Raw genomic sequence first — 25,886 nt, 5'->3', positions numbered from 1 at the left:
AAGAGATCATCACACAAAAGGATCCTTCAATCAATGCATACTCAGAGTCACAAATATTTTCCTAAGAGGGTAGAGCCCTATTCATCTAGCAATCTCAACAGACACAATTCAGCAATTATAACAAGTCAGTGATGAAACATGCAAGACAACAGTAAACATATCTTGAAGGCTGAAAAGGCCAGAGAGAACTTAAGGTTGGTAGCTAATAGTGTGAGGCTGTGGTTCTGTGCAAACTCTGGGTGAAATGCATATGATAAAAATGCCAGCTTGAATTAAGGGAGCCAAGAGCTGACAAGAACAGCAGGGCTGATACTGATCCAGGGCCACGTCGGGGCCCGGTGTGAGCAGAGGGAAAACGAGGAGGCTCTGGTTACACAAGAACCAAATTCATCAAACTGAGTTATGGTGATGATGGTGGTGGTGGGTTGAGCGAAGATGCTGATCGTGGCTGGTCAGAGCTGTGGTTGCTTGTTTAGAAGGGAGGCGGATTGTGAATCTGCCACAGGACTCCAACCATTATACAATCCAACAGGCATCAGCTGTCGAGATCTGAGCTGATGATAAGTGGCTTTGACTGACTGAAAATATTCTCCACCCCTGCTGCTCTGTGAGTCACGCTCACCCAATATATGAAGCCTGGCCCCTTCCCCACAACAAAACACTGATATGATGACATCCAGCTGAATGAACTGCAAACTCAAAAGAACCCACCAAAATGCAAATAGCAGCCACTGAACCAAACTGTGAGCTAAGACGCTTGAACCATATGGTCGAGAGAGAGAGAGAGAGAGGGAAGTTGGAGGGAGTGTTCCATTTGGGCGTGGTGCATTTTCACATAATTTTCATTTTTTAAAACAAACAGGTTGTTGTTTGTCACGGAGTACACTCAGACAATAGCAAGAACAAAAGCAAGAACTAAAGCAACTCCAAATGAGACAGTAACAGCGTTTACCGACATCTTTGTCTGGTTTGTCGTCTGTAGACAGCTCACTGTCCCTGTGGTCACTCGTCAGTAGACTGAGTCCCTATAGCGAGTGGACTCCCTGCTCACTCATCCCTCTCTGACAGATAGTGTTCTTCACACTTCAGTCTTTTTGAGCTCATCATCTGTGACAAGCATAATGCATGGCTGTTTAGCAGATTTTCTCACTGGGTTATTTCTGAAGTAAAGACATCAGGAGAAGCTAAGAACTGTTTTCACTCATTGTGATGTTCATTAACTCTGTGGCAGCTGAACATGCTACACAGCCCTTAAGAAACTCCTCCCACTTAAACTGAATTAATGAAACACTTTTGAGTCTGATTACCACTGACAGGCTCACTATAGATGGATTAAAGCCTTGCAACACACAACATAATAAGGCTACAAATGACCCATAATACAACGCTCTGTTAAAGGCTGTTGTTACACTGGCACTCACTCCAAAAAGAATGTGATGCAATGACTGAAGACATAATTGTTTAGTTATGAAATAAATAAAAAAGTCTTACATTATAGGACCAATAGGGTTTACTTTCTGTACAGAGTGATAGATAAATGGTAAATGGTTTGTATTTATATTGCACTTTTCTAGTCTTGATGACCACTCAGAGCACTTGACAGTACAGTTTGCGCCATTCATGCACACATTCTATGACACATCACTCACACACTCAGGGCTCCAGAGTTAAAGCACAATCACACAATCACACTGCTTGACGGCAGTAGAGGAATAGGTGCCCGAGCCTGCTGTTTCAGTTTCAATACAGCATCATATCATAACCCCATTTCTAAAAATAATGCAGACATCAGTTCAATTTAAAAACACCTTTATTCTACTTGTAAGGATACAAACTCTACTGCATCAGATTAGATCGACATCAAAACTCACTACACCTACACTGTTCAATCATTCAGTCATTGGACACGTTTGTAAACACAGACTGGGTGAAAACAACATGATTTGGTCTTCGCAAACACAAATCATTTACCTGATTATTTACTGAGCGGGGAGGGGAGATTCAATCACAAACCTGGACACAGAAACACCCCCAGGATACATTTCAATGCCAGGTGTGCACAGATGATCTTAATTCTGTCCACTTGTGATCAGATCTATCAGGACAGATGTTAATACCAGGTCTGAACAGGGCCACTGTTCCATTTACACATAAGGGTTCAGAGGGAAAGCCACAACTAATAAACAACTACATCTTACATAAAATTAGAAAAAGATGCACATATATGCAGACTCACAAGGCTCCAACTCGCAATAACAACACAGAGCCACAGAAACTTTAAATCCCATCTGCAAGCAAAATATGTGAGCGAGCATCTGACCAAACTAAGTGACTTTATACAATTTTTATACATGACGTTGTTTAGTTCTGGATGAGTTCATGGTGAGTCAAAAACTCAGAATGTTTCAAAATATGACCACAGGCAGCCCTACTTCATCCAAACCCTGAACCCTCATTTAAGCTGCCAGCTGTTGAAGATATCGGACAGTCTGCTGTCAGCAAAATGAAAAGACAGGAATGACAAAATCATTTTCCAGGATGACACAATGTTTTTCAAGGCTTTGTGCTATTTCTCCTGGGATTTCTAGGTCTGGAAACCTGAATTTACCAAGCCGCATGGCACCCTGATAAATACAGGGATACAGTGTAATCCACTTAGAAAAATAAAAGAGCTTCATTAAAACCTTCACGTGAGATGATTGAACCAGGCTATATAAAGAAGCCATTCAGTGTCATTACAGCCAAGCATCTCGTCACAGCACCGGAGGAGGCCACTCTTCACAGGGCTGGCCCATCGAGTCACGGCCCGCTGGCTCGCCACACAGCTCGGTCTGCAGCCAACTCACTTCCTTTAAAGGAAATTTCCAGCAGCTGTGTAAACCACAGGGGTTTATTCAAAGGCACTTCCCTCTGTATGGAAGAGGCTGGCAGAGGGGAAGCAGGTAAAGACTGACTTGTGAGGGGGGAGCCCCCGTTAGGTTAATATATTTGACAGGGCTCTCAAGACACTGGGCTAATAATATGCAGGTGAAGTGAAAAGTGGTCTTTTAGAAAATGAAAGGGAAATTCTGTGCGTTTAACACAGCCTTGTAAAAGTCATCATCTTCCCTCCACCTCTCTGTATTTATGAATGGGACTTTCCTCTGAAATGAGGCAGGAGACAGTTAACGTTTAACTAGTCTCTGGCATGAAGACGTTTTACACACATATCTGTTGGCAGAGTCATCCATTTTCCTCCTGAAAGCCCCTTGCATTCTTTCCAAAAAAGAGACACAAACCGCGAGCATTCAACTAAAACGTGGCCAGACACAATGAGCTCCAGCTGCACTGGCTAACATCAAGGTCACTTCCTGCCAATGTGTAAATCACTGACAAATATTGACTTTGACCAACAAATAGCTCTGGCCCACTTTCACTAGTACACAAACAATAGCAGCCACCCACCCCCCTCTACCTCATTCAGGAGACCTTTGACTGCTACTTAGTTAAAAGCATTGTTGTAGTATAAAATCCAAATTCAATAATGTATTTAGGGTTACTGATGAAGAAATATTTCTATTATCATTATTTTCACATTATCAAGATATACAGGCCTCATGCTTTTTGTGACGTTACTCTTCACTATTCATCAAGTTGTAGGAGTACGTTTCTCTTCAAATATCACTTTTGAATATCCAATAAATTCCACTAGCAGAGGCCCCCCTCTCAAGTGGTTAAATGTGTTTTATATCACCCCCACCAACTCCTGAAACATAAAGAAAAGTACACACACAATCTGATACTTTGTCTACTCCAGCATGACATGAAAATGACTTCAGCCAATTAGCCAGCTATTCTAATTACATGCTGCACACAAAATTGCCACATAACAGCCTCTTTCCTGATAGCACACAGAGAGGGGGGAAACTCCAGGGCGTGACTACATGAACGCAGCCAGAAGGGAGGAGGGTGCTCCGGCTACCAGAGGGACATGCTCTTAGCCCTGGAGACAGGTAAACACTGAGAGCCACCAACGCAGTGGACAGGATGTGACATCGTGCAAGCATTCAGTGTGGCTTCCTGCCCAGGTATCCCTGGACAGCATGCAGCAGACAGAGGAAGGGCTCTTTGGGTGTGCCTCCCTCCAGATCAGCTGCTCATGCTTTGACTTTGGCTGCATTAATGGAATGGACAGGAAACCTCCTCCCACCACACAATCAAAGACACGCACGCACGCACGCGCACACACGCACGCACACGCTGCTGGCTTGCAAACATTTAGTTTAAATATGTGTTGTTTTTTTTATACGCAGCATAGCCTCCTAAACTAAATGGCCTCTAAAGTGTTGGACAGCCAACTGCTTACACTGTCAGCCACTCAGTGTCAAAGAATTTCTTCGGACAGCAAAAGCTATGCTTGTGTTGTATTTGAATTTCTGTTTCAGCTCTTTGTCTGTTCCCCTCTCTCGTGCTCTCTGTGCACACATATATGCTGATTTAATAAAGCTGATTTCACAATAAAGATTCTCTCACTTCAAAAAAACCTCCCCGCTCATGTGATAATGTTTTTAATACGGGGCAGAAGTTTCTATGGACAGGACTAATGTTACATTGAAATAACTGATGTAAACCCACTGATTAACTGTGTATTGATCAATAGATCAATCGCTCACATCTGTCCTGCAGTTGTGTCAGTATTATTATGTTGGTTGATATTGTTTGTCACTGTAATAACGTTGGTCGGCTGCTGATGATATAGTGAGTGGTGTCCTTATTCCTAGGGGAAGATTTTGTAGCCCTCTCCCCTGTAGCTCTGTTTGGAGGGGGACACTCCCAGTGAAGGGCACTTCATATCTAGGGGTAGGGCCAGGGGAGACAAACTGGGACAGGGCAAAAGTCTGTCTTGTACAGAAAGTACCTATGGTTTCCAAAATGTCACAAATACTGTATAATCACTTGGTTATGGACATTCAGGGATGTAGCATCGGACTGTGGTCAGTCAAACCCAAAAGGTTCTGTCAAAGAATTAACTCACCTACAACCATGAGTGTGAACTCAAATCCCCTCTTCACAGATTTTCTATAAACTTGATTGGGAAGATTTGCAAATCCCACATAGCCCTCCAGGTTCTTCTGTTGCTGTGGACCATAAATAAACATGGTTAATACAATTTCTCCATTAGAAAAAAAGACAATAGTGCATGAAAGATTGTGGCACATTGTACTATTAACTAGCTCAGAACTGTCTTTTGATACAGATACAGTGTCACAAAGACAAAAAATATGTACAATTGACAAAAATAATCAATTAATGAGCATTTTAGCAATTTGAGCATGAGTCACTTTACAGTCTATATTCAGAGGCCTTGCAGGTTGATGAGAATAGAAAGAAGAGTACTTACAGCTGGATTGGAGCAGACAGGTTGTCAGGATGATGAAAAGGTGACACAGGAACGCAGCAGTCAAAACAGGCAGGTCAAGGAGGCAGGAACAAAGCCAGGGAGGAAAAAAGCAGAGAAAGAAATGAGCAAAAGAAACACAATTCTATTGGCTCGACCAATATACTGCACATAGAGACAAAGAGTATCGATGTAGCTCATTGAGTTACTGTACGGCACAATGGAAACAGCTAAAAAAAGAGTGCAATATCCTTTTTCACATAACAGCAGACATTACAGACCTACTATGAATCTGGAGGACGGGTTTTAGACTTTAAGGGCTGATGCACACTGGAGGATTTTCAACTCTTGACCGATATTAAAAACATGAGTGACCACAGACATAATGACAAATGTAACCGATTTTTTATCTTTTAATCTTCAGAATGCACACACTGGACGATTTGGCCCGTTTGCATTACTACTAACTTCTGAACTGGAGCCTGGAACAGTTGTGTGATGAACATGACTTCAGAAGAAAAACAAAAAAATGGAGGACACCATCGAGGGTTCGGTTTGGCAGCGGAAAAAAAACTATAATGAAGTCATGGCCGAGAAGGCATGTACATTTTGTCTCTCGCTATTGCGGGTGATCATTACCATTCAAAATCGGGGAGGCTCCGACTCAATCTGTAGCATTAAGATTATTTTGTAAACCCCTCACATTTTGGGCAGTTAACGGCACAGAGTGACCTCCAGTCGGTAACGCCCCAGCAATTGTCGGAAGAGGCGAATCGGGTCTAAAATCAACCCGATTATCCTTTGGTGAGCAGCTGCTTTTACATGTCTGTTTGGCAGTTAACAGACACACAATTATTATACTCCCAGATTGAAGCTGAGAAAAGTTGACCAGCAACTGGACATAAAGAGTGATGTTCATGTTATTGTCTGTATTGTTCTAATAAAGATACATTTTTTGTCATTTTTCCCTGTGGTATCGAAAATGGTTAGGGTTTCCCGTGTATGTTGAAGTCCCCTGAAGTTGAAATCCTTGTCTTTGCCATCTAAGAAGCGCTGGTGCATCTGACTGATGAACTCCTCCCTGATTGTATCGAGTTGGAAATTCTAGTATCATGACAACCCTACTAGTGACACATAATCTGGCTCATGGCTTTGTTCATGTGCATGGGAGATGCAGAACGAACATTAACAAACAGGTAGTGCTGTACAGTAAGTACAGGAATAGTAGCTTCAAGATGAACCATTACTTTATATTTTATTGAACTGTGGTCTAAAGAAAATCTTGACCCTTTGTAACTCTGTCCAGCTTTATGTAAATAGACAATTCTTGATTCTACGTCAGTTGATATGAGGCATGCAAATCAGCAGATGCTGCTTGTGAAAAGGAAGCTGTATCACACACATCCAATCAGTGTTTTCTAAATCCTGACTACTATGCCGTTTTCACACATGAGCTCCGGGGGATGTCCGGAGAATTGAGTCTGGACTTTCTCCGGAGTTTGCCTTTCACACATGCACAAACCCAGCGGAAGTTTCTCTGCTAAGACAAGTTTACAACAACACAGACGTCAGTCCTTATTACCAAAAGCTCTCGATAACTTTGTGTGAATCTTCTACATGCGTGGCACCGCATTTCCATCCAGATATATATTCACTCTTTTTGTTTTCCCCATTTTTGTGCCTGTCGAGTGTTATCAAGAAACATCATCAACTTGCTCACGGTGACTCCTCAGGAGGATCTCCTGCTGTGTTCCCACATCATCTCATTTGGACATTATCCAGAGTTTTCACGCGGGTGCTGGCCTGAGAAACTCCAGAGAAAGTCGAGGCTCTCACTTGGACAACGTGTTCTCACATACAGCGCCTCCAGATAATGTCAGGAGATCATCCAGAGTTCAGTGCATGTCTCAAAGCAGCTTAACACACACCTCCAATCTGGGTTTTTCTAGTTTCTACAAATTCATTTAGTTTTTGTCGATGTCATACTGTATTTGACTAGAGTGTGAATTGTGTGAAACTTCAGTAAACAGTCTTCTTTGTTACACAAAATGTTACTACAACACTAAGCACCAACATAGTCAGACCTACAGTAGAGTAACCACACAGTATCACCGAGCAGCTATTTCCTGTCTGTTTATAAGAGCTGTCATCAGTTAATCTGAGCGCTGATCAGGGTGCATCCTCCACTCATCACATTGTCCTCATAGTAACTACACACACATATTTCCAGTAGACTATCAGCCTACTGGCCTACACCCGTGGGTGCGCTCCTCACTGCTTCCTGTGCTTGAGACAGTTGACAAACAGCAGAGCAGTTACACATTCCGTCTAAATCAATTTGCAAACAGCTGAAAACTAGTAATGCCAAAGTGTGGAAGTTTTTTCACTGGGTAATTAACTTGTGACTCCAGCCATAGCGATGACAGCAGACATTTTACAAGACCCGTGTCAGCTCTGTATCTGTAGCAGGCATACTCCACCAAGGCGGTTTTCATTGCTGTCTGTTTATCAGCGAGGTTACTCAAAATCTGAATAGATTTCCAGTAGAGGAAGTGACATGACCTACGGAAATAAACTCTCAAAAACCAGATGAACACATACAACATTTGCCAGCTGCCTCTGCCTCCTCTTTCCAGGCTCATTCTGACATTAGATGTGAGACAGCATCTCAATTTGTATTATCGTGAGGCTAGTGGATACCATCTGCATTAGAGTATTTCAAATTGTTTTTAATTGACTGGTGCCTGTTCTGCTGTTTGAAAAGTTGAGTTTTCTCAGCTTTTCTACCACACACAGCACAACAAATATTTAATGCATGTATGTGAGTGCTCTGTTACTCTTGTGGTGCTCTTGGTGAAGATGTGTGATTAAAAGTGTTACCACCTTCAGCAGACAGAGTTAGCAGAATGTCATATTTATGTTATCAGGTTATCAGGTATATATAATATATAATAATACATTATATTTATATAGCACCTTTTATACTTAAAATGCAGCTCAAAGTGCTTTATAATAAAATCAAAGACATGAAATAAGATAGATCAATAAGAACAAGTTAGCAATAAAACGAAGACTTAGGATTTTTTTTTAAAACATAACTAGCAAAAGGTATAAAAATAAATAAAAAATAGAAAAAAGACAATGGTGTTAAAAAAAAGAAGATAACATTTATTTAAAGCAAGATCATAGATGGTCGTGAGTTGTTTCTTAAAACTATCAACAGAAGTAGCTTGACTGATGTGTGTTGAGAGTTTGTTCCAGACCTTTGGTGCATAGCAACAGAAAGCTGCTTCCCCAAACTTGGGGAACTGATGTTCAGGTTAAATCTAAAAAGTTGCCAAAGTGGCAAAGTTTACTTTTTCGCTTTGACACCAAATCCTCCACCTTGTTGGACGACTCTCCTTTCGTGACATGTTCAGACTGCTACTCTGTGATGTGACTGTGCTCTGCACGGGGCACAAGCTCTCAGTTAGCCAAAGTGCAATGAGCTATTGATAACTGGTAATCAATCATTTGGAATTGAAATGAGACAGTATATGGGGCTGGTGGGCAAATAATGTAATTGTGTGAGCCTGAAAACCATGGTAACACCTGGCAACACTGACTATGTAGCAAAAATACTGAAAACACAACTTCATGTCTAATATGAAGTAACACACATAATACACAAAGACGAATTACAGGTTTTTCAAGTAAATAGGTCGGCCATGGCTGCGTTGAAAATGATGTCATTTCATAAAAAGCATCAACAGGAAATCTGCTCCGATATTCTGATGCTTTGTGGGTAAACTGGTGTCACGTACGCAGACCCAATTTAGGCAGCAACTTCTCAGCCATCTGTCACCACACATGCAAACAAAGTGCCTCAGAAAACTACTTGCTGAGTCCGGGTGCAATTGTGCATCAAATTTCAGTTACACGCAGCTGAGAAGTCTTACTCTTGAGACTTCCTGTCACTACATTTGTCTGTCATCGCAGAATCAATGACTGAGACAACTTCATTGTCGTAATTACAGTTGTACTTCACTAAGTCAGTGTGAAGCGTAAGCAGAAGAGATGGTTTACAACTTCATGATGCATCGAGACATGTTAACAAAAGTATGGCATTGATTTAAAGAAGCACTCATTAAATAGTTAAGATACCACTGTCAAAGGCTGAACACGAGCCCACATCAGCTCAAGCTCCAAGACAGTGTCAGTTGACAAATGAAATCACTGCAGCAAAGCAATGCAACAGTTGCAGGCATAAAAATGCAAAGCTCTCTTTGCTGTTTCTTGAACTACAGGAAACACTGTGGGGAGCCTCCAGGAAGCTGGGGTTACAGGGAGATCCGACCAGCCCAGAGGCCCGGCCCTGAGCACAGAGTATGACTTTTACAAGAGCGAGGATACCAGTGCTGTGTGACAAATTCCTTCCCACGACCTTAGGACAGCGCAGACATTTCATGCATCATCCCACACTGTTATTCTTCCAGACTTCTTTGCTGATAGGACTTGGCTCCTTTCGCACTGCACCGAAAAATGTCCCAAAGTACATTTTCCCCCCTCACATAGGAACAGATGGCTTCGAATAGATGGAGAGATTGCAGAGAATTCCTATTAAATTTCCATGGAAAGTTTAAGCGTTGCCATTTATACACTGTACCAACTGTCAATACATGAAAAATGTTATTAGACTTGGGTATTGCTAGTATTTTAGGATTATTTTTCATATATCTTGTTTCATTTGATACAAATACAAGATATAAGTCATCTTGGACAAAGACAGAAAGGTGGACAGCTGCAGAGACAGATTTATTTTCGGGGATAATGTTCAAAACAGCTTGTTTATTTTAAACTGAAGTCTAAATAAGACAAACAAAACCACTGCATTCTGTAAACCGTTTTACTTCAGGGATTTTCCAGCATGAAATATGCCAAACATATTGCAAAATTTTTAACTAGCTCTGGCTGACGCTACTGAAATGATTTCTTCTTCACTGGTCTAAAAACAGTACTTGCCAATAGCAAGTCGCTATAGTTTCCAACTCCTGAGACCCCATCAGCCACTTTTTTTAAGCACCAGCAGAAAAATCAAGCAACTTCTGAGACAAACCTTCTGATAGACTAGTAATGATTATCATCAGTTCACTCCTGCTTCACTGCTAGATATCACTTTTCACTGGCATATACTGGTGACATATGTAAGAGTGGTATGATGCTGCTGGCTCAGTTGCTTGCACATTAAAGTTGTAGCTTGCTGATGTTTTTTGGGCAGATACCACTCTCCATATGATGAGTCTTACTGACATATTGCCAATAGGGTATGTTGTTGCTGTGCATCATTTAAAGACACATTTTACTTGACAGGTGCCACTGGCGGGTACTGTGTAAAAAGATTAGCTTAAAGGGATAGGTCACCCAAAAATGTCTGTAAGCCCAGACAATCAAATTCGACTCAAAAAGAGGTAATTTACACCATGTTTTAGAGGAGGAGGATATTTAGGCTAAAAATATGGTGTAAATAATGTTGTTTCGAGTCAAATTTGAATGTCGGGGCTTACCGACACTCGGATGACACGAAAGGAGCATAGAGGCATTTTCTGTTTATGCTTTTATTCTGTTGTTTTTTACATTTGAAGAAGTGGTCACCATTTACTTCAATTGTATTGGATTTGGCTGCAACTTTGTTTACCCCTGAAACTCCAAAAGTGTTCTGTGGACTTAAATACTTCACCCGCCCCTTCATCGGTATAGTGGTTAGTAGATAAAGAGTGAATTAAAATGTTTGGGAGAACAATCCCTTTAAGCCATACAGTAGAATATAACCACTACTTGTAGGCAGCTGTTCCTGATGTAATAACCGTTGCTTTTCTGGTAGCTATGCTATTGGGTCCAGCTGCGGCGACATGACAGCCCAATGTTGTCTGTATTTGTTTAACCCTCTTTAGTCAGCCAGCATAATCAAATCATGTGACGTGATAATCTTGTGTGATTTGGGATATAATAATATATTTTCAGTGTTCATGATAGTATGTCAAACTAAAAAAATGTAATGTGTGGTCATAAAGTTACTGTGCTGAAAAAAAAGATACATAACACGTCGAGATAAATAGTGAGAATCAGTATCAGTCAGTGGAAACACAGTGACATACTGTGTTAGTGTGCCTGCTTTAATGTCAAAACAACTGTGACATACAATTAGTCAAGGTGTCATACTGGCATAGGCCTCACGCTTACTAAGCATTAAGTAATGATTCTTCCCCCACATGTGCATTGCCCTTGTAACATTAACACTCAGGATCTCACATAGCACAGAGCTGCTAAACCCACACGACACCACTGCCACACAGAGTTCCACACTGGAGCCCATTCAGGTGCAATGTAAGTTGATCCATGTTTCTATCTGAATTTTGTATTTACTGATATGGCAAACTCTTGGTGCATACTAAATAAGATAGCATGTTATAAAAAAAACATACCAATATAAATGTATTCTTATTATTTGAATTACATAGTAAATGGATAGTATTATTTATAAAATACAGGTCAATCCACTCAAATAGATAAAGTGTTCAACGATCTGTCTAATTCAACACTTTTCAGTCTAATGCATTTGAGCTGAATTGATCTTTCTTCACAGAAAGATGCCAAACTCCACTCAGGTCTACACCAGAAGCATTCAAATGAAAGCCCAAAATAGATGTGAACACTTTGTCTTTGCTGCTCTGTACGTGCCTTTATAACATCACTGTCAAGATAGCAATAGTTTAATTTAGGCCTGTGGTGTGATTGCAGACTTACAAGCCGAAGATAGGCTGTGCTAGGGCAGAGCACAAGTCTTTTAGTGCATGTAGACAGAGGACAAAAATGTGTCTCCCCGAAGAAGGACAATATGAAGAGTGGCCACCCTTAGCTCTACTAGAGCGCAACACCTGAACAAACTGGGAGCACACTCACACACGCTGTGGTCATCCCAGTCTTGGTATTTTGACTGCCGTGCCATCTGACACTGTGGGTCAGCCTGGCTGAATGCCTGACCTGCCCATCTGTGCTGTGTCACTGCCACTATGCAAACAGCACAGACAATATGTCACTTGGCTCCGGGCTGCACGACACAGATTGACGATTCCTCCATTGTGTGGAGGCAAATCAGTACGTATCCCCACAGATGACCTCACAGAGTTGTTCTTCTCTTCCTGCAGCTGTACAGTGGGACTTCACCCGTGCCACACAACAGGAGGCTGGTGTGTGTGTGTGTGTGTGTGTGTGTGTGGGCGATGGGTGGCGCCCCGGGTGAAGCGTGCAGGAGGCTGACAGCTCCTGAGCTTTCAGGTGTTGCTGGCTGACCTGTTTCGCCACCTGGCAGCAGGGTGACCCGAGGTATGTGGCTCACTCTTCTCCCAGCGAGCAGCGACACACGGCCCTGCTCCCCGCCTGCGGTGAGCAGACTTCACTGCTACTCACTCAACACAAACACAGGAAATGCCAGGCGGACGTACGAACCAATCACCAAAATACGCGGTGTTATTGGAGACCTCCAAGCCGAACCCCATTCACAAAACTAACAACAGACACTGCATTCTAGCTTTTATGTTGACTGCCACACGTCCCCTGGGTAATAAAAGTCACTGCTGCACTCACTAAAAGCCACGTTTCCATTCGGAGAGTGTCACAAACGCGGAGAAACAACTAAAGCAGGAGTTGCAACTTTTCCAATCTCCATTAAGTTAACGACAAGCTCAGGGTAACTTACCACCATAACACGGCATGGTGGGCGGCAGCAGCCCGAGCGAACTGGGTTAACTTCAGTTCTGGGTAGAAGTTGCTGAGGTTAAACGACAAACTTTACCGGAAGCACGCCCGTTAACGAGGCGCGTGTAGCTCCGCGAACAGAAACAGCAGCGAGCCATTGGACCTGATGTGTTTTTGTTACCCGGGGCTAAGCTAGCGCTCCGACACCACGAATACCGAGCGGGGATCCCACTTTGTTTAGTTTCGCCTACGAGGGAAACTGCTCGTCAAACAACGCCCGGCTGAGCGGAGAGTCGACGGGCGACCCTCGGGTGAACGGTACAGCCCGAACAGAAGGAGACGCGTTTCCATTAAACAGTGAATCCACTCACCCATTATGGCTCCGTTCGTGTCTGTCTCACCTCCGCCTGACATCCTCTCACACTCAGCTCTCACTCTGTGGAGCGGGAGCACAGGGATACGCACATTATTCAACGCAGCGGCGAAGTGCGTACGTACCCCTTTAAGAATACCGGCCACGACGTATCGCGAGATTTGTTTGGAACCAACAGACACTTTCAATTACAACCTACAAGCACTTAATGCAGATATTAATACTTCACTTTATCAGGATGATACCGACTAAACTCAACTGCTGTGAAAACAGTAATCTAATAACTAATGAGGGACTTACAACTGGGCATTGATGCACTACACACAACGACAAATGACAAACTACATGATGTGTAAGCTGAATTTCTGAGGGGGGCTTAATAATAATGATTATAATAAAAAATTTAAATTAGAATAATAATAAACAAGCGTTTAACTTTTACCAAATAAGAATTCCACTGACTTGGTTTAAATATTATATTATTCTATTCTATTCTATTCTATTATTTTGTATCCCAAGTTTTTTTTAAAGTGCTTGACAAGAGGATAAATCAGCAATAAAATCAACAAAAAATTAAAAGAAAGAAAAAGGAACATTTTAAGAAGCAATTTAAAAGCAGTAACAGATGTAATAGTAATATCTATAATAATACGCTTTATTTGTACGGCACATTTCTTGCCAAAGTTACAAAGTGCTTTACAAGATAAAACAACAGTGAAATTAACAATACATAAAAATCAACAGAAATTCACCCAGAGATGAAAGCATTTTTCTTCTTCTTTCTTTTAACAGAACGTTTTAAGACATGATTTTTACAGCAGTAACGCATGTAGCATTTCTGATCTCAGCAGGTATAGGCGAGCAGTCCAATATCACAATGGCTTTTAGTCACCAATCAGGCCGTGAGGAAATGTTATTAGACGAATCTATGACAAATACAAACATTTCAAAATACTTTACAGTCCTGATAATAATAATTTAAATGCTATTTAGTGTTCTTAATTACACAAATTCCGGGTACACTGGACCTTAGTATGGACATCTTTCAAGATCTAGTCTTCTTATACCACTGATGTTATATAACTGGAACTGGAACCAACAGCTAACTTCACATGTTGTGGCTGGGAAACATCAGGTCATCCTGAGGTCATCCCTCTGCACAGTGTCCACGGTCTCTCTGTAGTCTCCTCTTAGAATCAGTCTGAGAAATGCTTTACAAAAACAGGAATGTAAGTGATGTGCTCAGACCGCCCAACCAGTTTGAAATGAGACAGTCAACATTGCCATCTAGAGGTCATCTGCATTTGGATACAACTAAGAATACATTTCCCCCAAGTTTCACTGAAGGCCTGAGTCTCCACTCTGGCTTTATGCGTTTCATACTCAAAGAAGTGACTTCGACTTTGAACACCTTTTGGTTAATATTAGTTTCATAAACAAAATGTAATATTGCTTCTTGTTTTATGTGATTTGGATATTTAACTTTTTCCTCTTTCTTTTCCTTTTCTTCCTCTCTAGGACAGATCTCCTAAGGGAAAAAACTCTGCCTTCCGAGTGACTAAGCAGGCTAAATGTATTAAAGGGGATTTGGGAAGTCAAACCGGGGTGTGTACTTAATATGGCTTTAGGATAAGTGATGGCAGACAGTTTGAAAGCTGATTATGGTGAAGTTCTGGAAATGAAAACAGTCTGTATGGGCTGCTCTCTTTGAAGGTGGGTACCCACAGAAGCATTTTACATGGACTGGAAGGGGGTACAATGAAAACACACAATACAATCTTGGATCTTGTACCATATATATACAATATAGAATAACATTCAAAATATACAATTTATAAAAGTTGTAGCAAACAAAAGTTGTTGAAAGTTGTTATTGACAGTGACAATGTTACCTACAGATAATTATCCTCATTTAAACGTAGTTGTATAAGATGGTCCTCCTGAGGTCTCCTATATGTGGCTCTTGACATGGATGAGGAGTCCCATAAACACCACAAACTTTACAGTGTATTGGCCGATGTTGGAGATACTCCTCATGAAGCGGCTCCTGGCCCCTTGATGCTGGTCTGTTTTGAGCAGTGTTATCTCAATTGCTGGTATCAAAGTAGAACTTTATTGAGGGTAACCTCACTGATGGTGTCGTTAGATGCCTTCTTCTGACCTCCAGGTGTCTGCTGTCCTGTCTGAAGTTTGGAATCAATCCATCAAATAATTATTGAGATGTTTTCATATGGATATTTCATCAGCAGTTTCTCTTTAGAACCTGAATCATTACACAGGAGGAGGGAAGAAAGAAAGAAAGAAAGACAAAGAGAAAGAGAAAGAAAAAAAGGATGGATGGATGAATTTGCTGTGGTGTGTTTGTGCAAAAATGTAATATATAAAAACAATTACTATCAGCAAAATACAAAATAATATAAGCAAATAAAAAAACTATAAGCGTGAGGAATTGTGCAAAATAGATAGATAGATAGATAGATAGATAGATAGATAGATAGATAGATAGATAGATAGATAGATACCTCACACTCTGCACAGAAAGAACATTGCACTGAAAGATTCTGGATGTGAATGTCCTGCACTCAGTCAAGAGAGTGAAACTGAAAAGAGGTTGACTTCTACGACTGCACAATGATCCAAAACAGAACTCCAAATCCACACTGGACTGCTTGAAACACAAGCTCACAGCTCTCTGAATGGATCATCCCTCAAAAACTGTGGGAAGATCTTACACACGCTGTGTGTGCAGCCTAAAAATATCTTGAAGTGAAGTAGTTGGCAAGTAAGAACATTTCCAAAATCAGACAGGATCCTAGCTAACCTCAAATACCAACTCAACACATTCAAGAATTGTGTTAATTTCTTTCAGTTTCTAAGTTCATGTAATAAGAGTTAGCAGTTAGTTTGTGGATTGTTATCTACATGTTCTCCCAGTCTCTGCATGGATTTCCTCTATGTGCTCAACTTTCCTCTTATGAAGGTTATGTAGTCTGAGGTAACTTGTAACCTGAAATTACTCAAAAGGTGAGAATGTGAATTTGAATGGTTGCCTGTCTCTATAACCCCCTTGCAGTCTTCATATTCAATGTTCTGTAATCACATCTAATGGATGGATTGATGCTAGTATTGTATCCCTGTCCGTATGCATCTGAGTGTATTCAGAATTCATCCATCCATCACATCAGAGGTAAACAACAAATCAGGGTCAGTAGCAGTGGAGAATTCTCATCTCTAATAACAGTCCTAAAAACACACCATGTTGTTTGTGGTGCTGGTGAAACAACATGTGTCTCTGTGGCTCTGCACAGAGACAGATCCCTGCTGCCCTGCTGCTCAGCCCCTGCCTAAGTTATAGCACAAAGCACACACAAGGTGTCAGTGTGGGTAATATAATACACCAAGCCCACAGGCCTGATTTACTTTGTGAATAATGACGTAGTTGCATATGAAAACACTGACTTCATACTCCATAATTCTGATTGTAACGATGGATGGAGATGTTCAGGGCAGCTGAACAGCCACGATGAAGCAGTGTGAGATTTAATAGCTGCACCCAGATGAAATGATGGCACGTAAAGAAGCCATCTGGGATCCAAAGAGTGTTTTCCTGAATGGATTGTGTGAGGAGGTGAAATTATCACACAATTCTATTTTGATCATCAGGGAAGTAATTTCCCTTCTCAGATGTTAAGGATCTCATTGTAGGAGATGGGAAGGCATCACACACAGTACCTTCCTGATATGCTAATATATTGGCAGATGACCCAATATATGCAAATGTCTCTTGGTCTAATATTCTGCAGTGAAAAAGCTGTTGGAACAAATAGCAGCATCTCTCTGTTTTTCATCAACACTGTGTTGTCTCTGCTCGGCAGCAAGCAATTGTCTCTTTGCCAATTCAGAGTGTGTTTGCATTTCATGCACTGTATCTATTTACCGTACCTTTGCTGCAGGGTGCCAGGGGATCAGGTGCACATTTGCACTCACGCATTAGCTACATGGGCTTGCAGTGTAATCGGGGCGTATGTGAGAATAATGATTGGAGCTGTGTGGCGGAGCTGCCTGTCATCTCCTGCAGCAGCTCATTGAGAAGGAGAAAAGAGCGGGCTCCTCCTCCCAGAGCAGACCAAGGGAAGATGAGGCCTGTTGGAGCCCAACATTTAACATTTTACACCTCGAGAGAGAGCCAAGAGGACATTCATATTCTACATTTCTTTTTTTCTTTTTTTTAAGGGGCCACACAGACTAAGGGCAGGTTTTTTTTTTTATCACGCTAGAGAAAGGCTTTTGATGAGGAGCCTGTATTGTGGGTCTTTGATGGAATTAATTTGATTCCTTTTGTTTACTTTGATGGAAACAAAAGTCAAGGACGTTAAATAATGGAAAGCACTAATCAAGGGGAAATCACTATAAAATATTTAGAAAACATCAAATGAAATGTGCAGCATAGAAAGCTGATGGTTTTTTGATTTGTGTCTCATCTGTCTTGTCAGAAGCATTACTACTGCATTAAAGAGACCGAATACTGCAGCGCAGTACATCAAAGCAATTCAGTGTTTCCCCACCAATCAACACCAGTGATAAATGATGCAAACATGGGGACTATAGGAGGTCTTTCATATATTTTTGGGAGAACAGTGGTTCTTCTGCTCCTTACTAAACAATTTAGTCTACACTATACTCTATTTATTACTTGTCTATTTATTGCAACCTCATGTCCTGTAGGAATCACAACAGATTTTTTTTTACAGTGATGCGATTGGTCAGTAGTGAAGCTGTGGGCAGTTTCAATCTGATCCAGAGCAATATCTGTTACCATGGAAATCCAGCTGAACCAGCTTCATGTTACCAGAAAGCCACCTGAGTAAAACCCAACGATAGCTGGATTACCCACTAATCTCAGTTTGTGACCCAGCTCCGATGCAGAATTCTGTCTTCATGCCAAATAAGAGAAATACACACCAATTTGCATTGTAATCATCCAGGCTCCAATCTCTGGTACCTCTAGTTATTTACACTGAGGGTACCAGGCAGGGTTGTACACATGTAGTCAATCCAAAACAAGCAAACAGATCCAGGCAGGGCATAGGCACAGAGCAGGGGCCTGTGGCAAGTTGAACATAACCAGGATATAATTAGGTTCAATTAACTCAGTGTTTTCCACCTACGAGTGTGTTCATGTGGAAGGGGCAGAGTCGTTATTACAGATGACAGCATCAGAACCATGAATAAAACACTTGATATGATATGAGAAGAAATGCTGATACCTGCGTAACACATCTTGATGTATCTTGTAGCAACGCCCAATAGTGACATCCAACAAAGTGTATGTAATTGTCAATGATACCTGATGTTAAGGGATGCACAATGCAAATGATGAAAAGAACCATTTGAAATAATGTACTGTAAATAAGTAGACATTTTATTAAGTATTTTGTCTGATGATAAACAAACTATTAAGAACATACAATGTAGAGGAACTGGAACAACAAGCACACACAACAAAATTACACAGGAAACATAGATGTGCATAGTGGACTGTTAGGTGACCATTTTCCATTCATCTGCCTAACTGTGACTTTTAGCCACTATAGAGGCTATTTATATATGTTATGTAATGATACATAGTATAGAAGTTCCATATTTTTTTCCACACATATATGTGTGGATGCATTTGTTAGCACAGCTTGGTCCTTGGTTGCACATTCCATTAGCAGGACACTCTCTGATGTTCCAGAGACATTGACATTGAAGACATTCTCATCATTTATTTCCGTCTCAAAGGGTGTTTCTGTTTCATCTTCCCTCCGCAACAGTACAAATCCATAAGCTGTGCTGCCATTACAGATACAACCTTTTTCAATCAACTGGAGATTCAGTTCACGTCAAAACCTCCACAGAAAAGCATATATCAAAAACACACACACACACACACACACACACACACACACACACACACACACACACACACACACACACACACACACACACACACACACACACACACACACACACACACACAGTCTTCCCTGAATAACTATGGGCCTATTCCAGATTTCTTTTAAAATAATTGAACACATCCATTCTTAGGGGAGATTTAGAGTCTTTTCTTCCTCTTTACCTTTATCTCTAGGCTGATGTGCGTCAGTGTGGGCAGGCCAATTACTGAAAAGTGAAAATGTTCAGCCCGAGGTTGGAATTAGAGTTTTCTCTCCAAACATTACTCTCAAGACAAGAGCAAAAGAGCGACGTCTTCATTTATCAGCTGGAGAGACACATATGAACAAAGAGTAGAACAGATGGGAGGTACGTCGTGATGTGGTCTGTATGTGTGTGTGAGTGTGTGTACAGTCTTTTCTCTTATTTGTTCATATGTGATAAACAGAGCTCAGAATTACCCCATCTGTTGCCACGTGGTGTTGGTCCCCACAGTAATGTGGGCAGAATTCAGCCAAGCACATGGAGCCTACACAGTACATATCTACATATATCAGATAAGTCATCATTATTCAATTAAAAGATACCGTATGTACTGGTTTTTGAATCTAATAGTTTGTTATTAAACATTATACTACTGGACCAAGAATACATTGAGCAGGTGGACCCAAATGCAGTATTGAGTTTTTTCAAAACGGTTTCAGGCACTTGGTGAGTGGTTTCAGGGAATGGAAAGTTAACAAAAGGAGCTGAAGATATTCTTTAAGCCTTTTAATGTGGAACCAGCTGATGTACCTGACAACCAACAGCAAGAAATCATTGAACTGCAAAGCAATAACAAGCTCAAAGCTCGGAACAACATCCTCCCTCTGCTGAAGGTCTATAAGCCGATGTTTGTCCTGAGGATTTTCCAATTGTGAGATGACATTTTCATTTCTGCTTAGGACAACTTACTGCTGTGAGCAGCACGGTGCATCAAGACTGACCAGAACATATAAAACAAGCTGCATCATCATCACCACTGCCATCTGACATCAGATGCCTCGCCAAAGAGAAGCAATTAGCCATCGCATCCGAGAGGTTAGTGTAATATGTGTATTCAGTACTTTAAGGTGACCCTCAAAGGATGACATAAAAAAAAATGAAAGTGACCTTGAAAAAGATTCCCCAGCCCTGATTTAAAGGTTATACAAACAAGGGCAGTTCAAGAATGCATGCTGCCTTCAAATGAGGTTGTATTTACCATGTTCACAAGAGGAGTTCATATCCACAACCTCTGAATATTCTGAAAGCTCAGGTTTCACGAGTTGGGATATGTTTGCTAATTGTTTCAGAAATAAAGGCTAAGGAGATGTCAATGTAAGATTGTCATCTTATAATAGGTCTGAAGAAACTGTTGACACTCCCCATAGCGTCATCTTTTCCCTCTGTCATTATGCCTTCGCATTTTCTTCATAAACATTACCCGACTGCTATCTCGCTAAATTGTTAGCTTCTGTGGCCTCTCGTCGCGACAGTAATATAAATATTTGTGTCCATGTTGGTGTTCTCACGCCTTGAACGCTTTGCACATCGTGTACATGACTTACCACAACATAATGAGCTCACAAGTTCCATTTGAAGGCAGCAACAAAGCAAAATGGTGAAAGACAGTGGCAAAGGCTAGTTTCAACACCACAGCTGGGATTGCATAATAGCCAAAGTGGAAATGGACTGGTATATATAGAAGGGAGCTAATGAGGGACAGAACTATAAATGAGCACCGGGGGAATCGGATGCCTGGAAAGGCGGGTAGGGCTGGGGTTAGTGCAGGGCAGGTGGCAGTGGCCAGGTCGCTGAGTGAACATTCAAAGCAGACAGAGAATTAATGATATAAGTGAGTGAATGTTGCCGCGTAGCAGCACAAGGAACTCTCTGTGTTCCTCTACGGTCTAATGTATGTGGTGCAGCTGATGACTAACACAGTAAAACTTCTACTCAGCAACAGTCAGAGCAACAGTCAAAAACCTGGTCGCTCACTGAACCCTGCTTGTTTTTATACATTTTATCAGATTTTCAGAAACATTGGCATTTTTCCCATGACTCCCTGCACTCCTCGAACTCTCAAAACTATAGAATAACAACCTGAGCTCAGGACTGAGGAGCGAGATGTCTTTGAAACCACCTACTCAGTCCTACACAAGAAGAGGCTGCATGTTAGTTTCTTTTTTCCTTTAAAGAGTGGAAAGAGAAACTTTCATATTAATATTATGAGGAAAAACACAGGGTAAACAAAGTGGCTTCAAGTGGAAATAAGATTTAGTTTTCCCTCCAAAAATCTGCAGGATATTTATTGAGGGAGAACCTCATCTTACAGGTCTTCATCCAGATTTTGAAATATTGGGGCAACTTGAACATTTCCATTCTTTTCATGCCTCCATGAGCTGTGTTTCTCTGAACTGGAAGTGGGACAAGTGTGATCGGATTTCAGTGCTGGATTGCTTTTGTGGAAACATAAAAGGAGCGAGTGTGTGTTTATTCTTCTGACTCATCTCTGCAGACTGCACACACACAAGGACACACACGCACACAAGTTTGATTCCTCAAGATTCAGGAGGTTAATCATTCCCAGATTGGTGACCTTCATGACTGCACATCATCATTAATACAGTAATACAGTCAATTAGAAAAACAATGGAAACCCCTTGGCGCCTTCTGCTACATGCCATTGTGCATTTACTCAAAATGTCATGTTTTCCTTTGCAAAGTACAGCGAGTTAATCCAACAGCCAGTCTGTCTTCCTGTTTATTTATTCACTTGTTCATTTTTTTATTTACTTAATGAGGTTTCGCACCTCCCTGTTCCGGGGAGCCCGGGGGGCTACGGCTGAACATTTGAGGAAATGACTGTTAAAGGAGTGAGAGAAAAAAGTAAGCGTCGACAGTCATGAGGTGTGAAAAGTGACTAAAAACAGATTGCGTTTCACAAGCGTGCTGCGCGCAGGCTCCTCCAGGTCAACCCACATACTGTACAGCATGCAAGAACAGGAGCTGTGACCTCATACGCGGGAGGGAGCTGTTAGTAGTGTTAAAAACAACTACAGTAGCAGCAGAGGTAAAAACAGGAGCATCGTGGGAGTTGCTGTGGCCTCGGTGTCTTGGACTCAACACAGATGTTTCCACAGGGCAAACAACACCCGCTGTCTAATGTGGACACCAACTGTAAAAGAACAGCTTGAAACGTGTACCATACTTTGTGTAGGGAATACAAAGCACTCTCGGTGTACTGAATCACACTGGAGTCTGGTGTGATTCTTCCAGCATGACAAATTCTGGAATTACATGATTGCCAACACTAATCAGACCCCCCACTGTGACAAATGTGTGAGAAAAGCCTGTATAGCCTCGATGTTAGGATTCTACATGTTTAGGATCATGCCATTCAGATCACTGTTGAATCCATTCATTTGATTAAAAGCTCAACAAAATGAAAGCTGCACTGATATACAACCACATTGAAGTGAAGCTGAAGTTTTTGTAGCAACCAGGGATTAGAGGAGTACTGTATTGTGAAAGCTGTTGCTTGTGGTGACAAACCACCAACAGTGCATTCTCTCATAAACTCTGCGGAGTCGAAACACTCACCTTCCCATTACTTTTCCTTATTTACCAGAGGGAATAAATGTGACATCGCTCCCCTTGGCCCCGTAGGGCTGGTTAAATCAAGTGGCAACCCACCACGATGCCACCCTTTGGTTTGTGAAGTGGTGTTTTTTTTCCACTTTTTAACAGTGCAATATACATTTCTGTCTGTGAAACTCAATGGCTAAATGTGCAATACATTTTCACTCTACATATGTTCCCACGGTACATATTCTGTACTGTACAATTGTATATATTAGTTTGAATCCAGTTATATATTTTTAATTCTTTACATTTAGAAGCATTGCATGCTACTTGTTACTGCTTTACTGAGGTCTATTTTCTGCCCTCTTGCTGCTGTAAAGCTGCAGATTTTCCCCACTGCTCGACGAATAAAGGATTATCTTATCTTAACACCAGAAGTAACCATATTTGGGGGAGTGCAGGGTGGAGCCTGACTGAGAGCTCGAGGACACTGCACACCCACCTGCCACCTGCACCCATGGCTGACACGATATCCATGCCCAAATGCATACTGGGATTTATCATCCTTTTGACACTAAATGGGACAATAATGTACCAAATGAACATCATGCAAGATTGAAGAACACTTGAAACTATGGAGACCATACACTCCTTACCAAAATGTTTACTGACGTTGTAAATAAAGTGAAAAGTAGAGTCAATTTCTCATCCACCTCCGGAAACTGATTTGTGTTTGCACGCAGTTTCCCACTAGACTTTTAAACATTCAAAGTCCAGGTTAGGGTTGACACAAAGGTAAACAGGTCCCAGTGGACGTTACTGCCCAGGCTTCATATGAACTAGTATTTTAAAGTGCAATTATGAAATGATACAGAGAAAATTGTGTTTCCTGTGATGAGGCAAAAGAAAATTAAAACACAGGAGGGAAATTTCTCCTGAGAGGTGAAAGCAGGCCCTTATCTTGTTGGCTGTGGAGGGACTGGTATGTGCTTCATTTAGGAGGAAATTAGAGGTGAACTATGGAGTAAAGACTGGGAACAAGGAATAGAGCATTTACCTAATTGTAAACCTCCTAATGGTACAGAAAGTAAAGCTCCTGCATTTTCATGGCTCTGAAGGTCATGCTTTCTACCTTCTCACGGTCACAGCGCCTGCAGACTGGACACCTTTTGTTCACTTTGAGTGAATCTGCGATGGAGAGAATTTGAGAGCACATTCATTTCCATTTAATTTAATTCGGATGCAGTGTCTCTGTAAAAGGCGAAAGGGAAACACTGTTTTTAATTGAATTCCAGACGATGAGAAATGAGACATTGTATGAAAATCCTCGGCTTCCTCCCGTGTGACAGACATTTCAATTATAAGGCAGGCTGTTATATAAACTGTACGAGGTATACAGCTCAAATATTTCTGTGGAGTGTAATGTTCATTATGTAACAATTTGACTGTGTCAACAGACATGCTTTCAGAGATAAATAATAAGTCATTTCAGCTCACAAGAAAATGACTTCTCATTGATATTTGCTTCACAGAAGGGTAAACAATTAACAAATTAGAATTCAAGAAGTGGTGCTCAAAGTTTAAAAGGTAGCCGTCGTTGAAGTTAATAGTTACACTTGTGCTTTACACTGTAAATACTTCCTGCGAGAGGGGAAGATTGTAGCTTTCAGTCATGAATGAATCATCTCAGTGAATTATAGAAAGGTCTAGTGGTGGATAGAGGAACTGAACACAATCAAAGTTCATTAGTCAAATATCTTTTATGAATCGTTTTATGGGCTTTGCCATTTAAATGATAGATGATAGCAGCTGTAATTAAAAAAATACCTGTCAACATTTAATAGATCAATCTGTTACTCTGCGAAATGAATATCAGCTATAAACATAACTCTCCATAAGTGCATTTCCATCCACCTGTTCTCTGCACATGTCCAATGATTGGATATAACCCATTCATTATCAACACCGCTCATCCTTCAAGGGTCGCAGGGGCCAGGAAGCCTGTTCCAGTAGACATTGGGGTGAGAGGCAGGGAACAACCTGGACTGGTCGCTAGTGCTGACACAAAGGGCTGCTTTCAGACATGTACCGAACTCGGAATACAGACACAAACAACCATTCCCACTCACAGTCACACCTAGGTCAAGTTGGAGTCTCCCACACACTAGTCTGCGTGTCTTTGGACCGTGGCAGGCGGAGTACCCCCGAAAAACACACAGACACAGAGAGAACATGCAAACTCCACACAGAACGGCCCTGAGATTTGAACCAAGAAGCTTTTTGCTGTGATGCTACCATGTCTCCCGAGAAATAATGAAAACAATTTAAAACCTTCAAATATCACTAAACTAATTTTAGCAACACTATTACCAAGAATATTTTATCTTCTATATTTTCCTGTCATTTTTTTCAAGGAACACAATAAAGGCAACATTTGGAGGCTCTCAGGATACAAAACGCAGCCTGTGTAGACACTGACACGTCTGTGTTATTTCTGTGAAAATCGGCTAAATCCAGCTGTGTATTTTTACAGCAAAAGAAGAACCAAACATACCACGAACCAATGTCTTTATTTCATCTTCTATATGCCATGTCATTACAACAGATCCATTACAGTCAGGGTCAACTGTGAATTAGGCTATCGTACACACCGCTCTGTCTGTGCACAGAAAACTGCAACATGGTACATTAGAATTCAGTTAAAACATGTTGCATCAACACAGGTGATAGTTTCTTTTTTTATAACTTGCAAAATAAACCAAACTTAAAAGATACATGAAACAGTGAGAATCCTTAAGTACGAGTGTTGAGAACAAAAACCAGGAGGTGGAAAAATAATAAAATATCAAAATAAAAAAA

At 41.2% G+C, this 25,886-nt stretch overlaps 1 protein-coding gene across 3 annotated transcripts in view; it reads right to left on the bottom strand.

Moving 5' to 3' along the window:
- The window catches only part of LOC117770484 (septin-7-like), a 35,591-nt gene extending 21,982 nt beyond the window's left edge, over positions 1–13,609 (bottom strand). For 2 of the 3 annotated variants that reach the window (XM_034599993.1, XM_034599994.1), the window contains exons 1-3: positions 13,483–13,609; positions 12,675–12,676; positions 5,015–5,117 (exon numbers count right to left, since the gene is read on the bottom strand). In XM_034599993.1, the coding sequence (XP_034455884.1) occupies positions 5,015–5,117; positions 12,675–12,676; positions 13,483–13,525 (148 nt within the window). In that variant the 5' untranslated portion in view covers positions 13,526–13,609. Of the gene's footprint in view, positions 1–5,014; positions 5,139–12,674; positions 12,677–13,482 lie in introns of those variants that run through there. The other variant, XM_034599995.1, reaches the window with a different exon arrangement.
- Positions 13,610–25,886: the final 12,277 nt, after the last annotated feature.

The sequence above is a fragment of the Hippoglossus hippoglossus genome, chromosome 11, assembly GCF_009819705.1.
Source record: "Hippoglossus hippoglossus isolate fHipHip1 chromosome 11, fHipHip1.pri, whole genome shotgun sequence".
Taxonomy (NCBI): Eukaryota; Metazoa; Chordata; class Actinopteri; order Pleuronectiformes; family Pleuronectidae; genus Hippoglossus; species Hippoglossus hippoglossus.
This window is presented reverse-complemented; position numbering and strand designations above follow the sequence as displayed.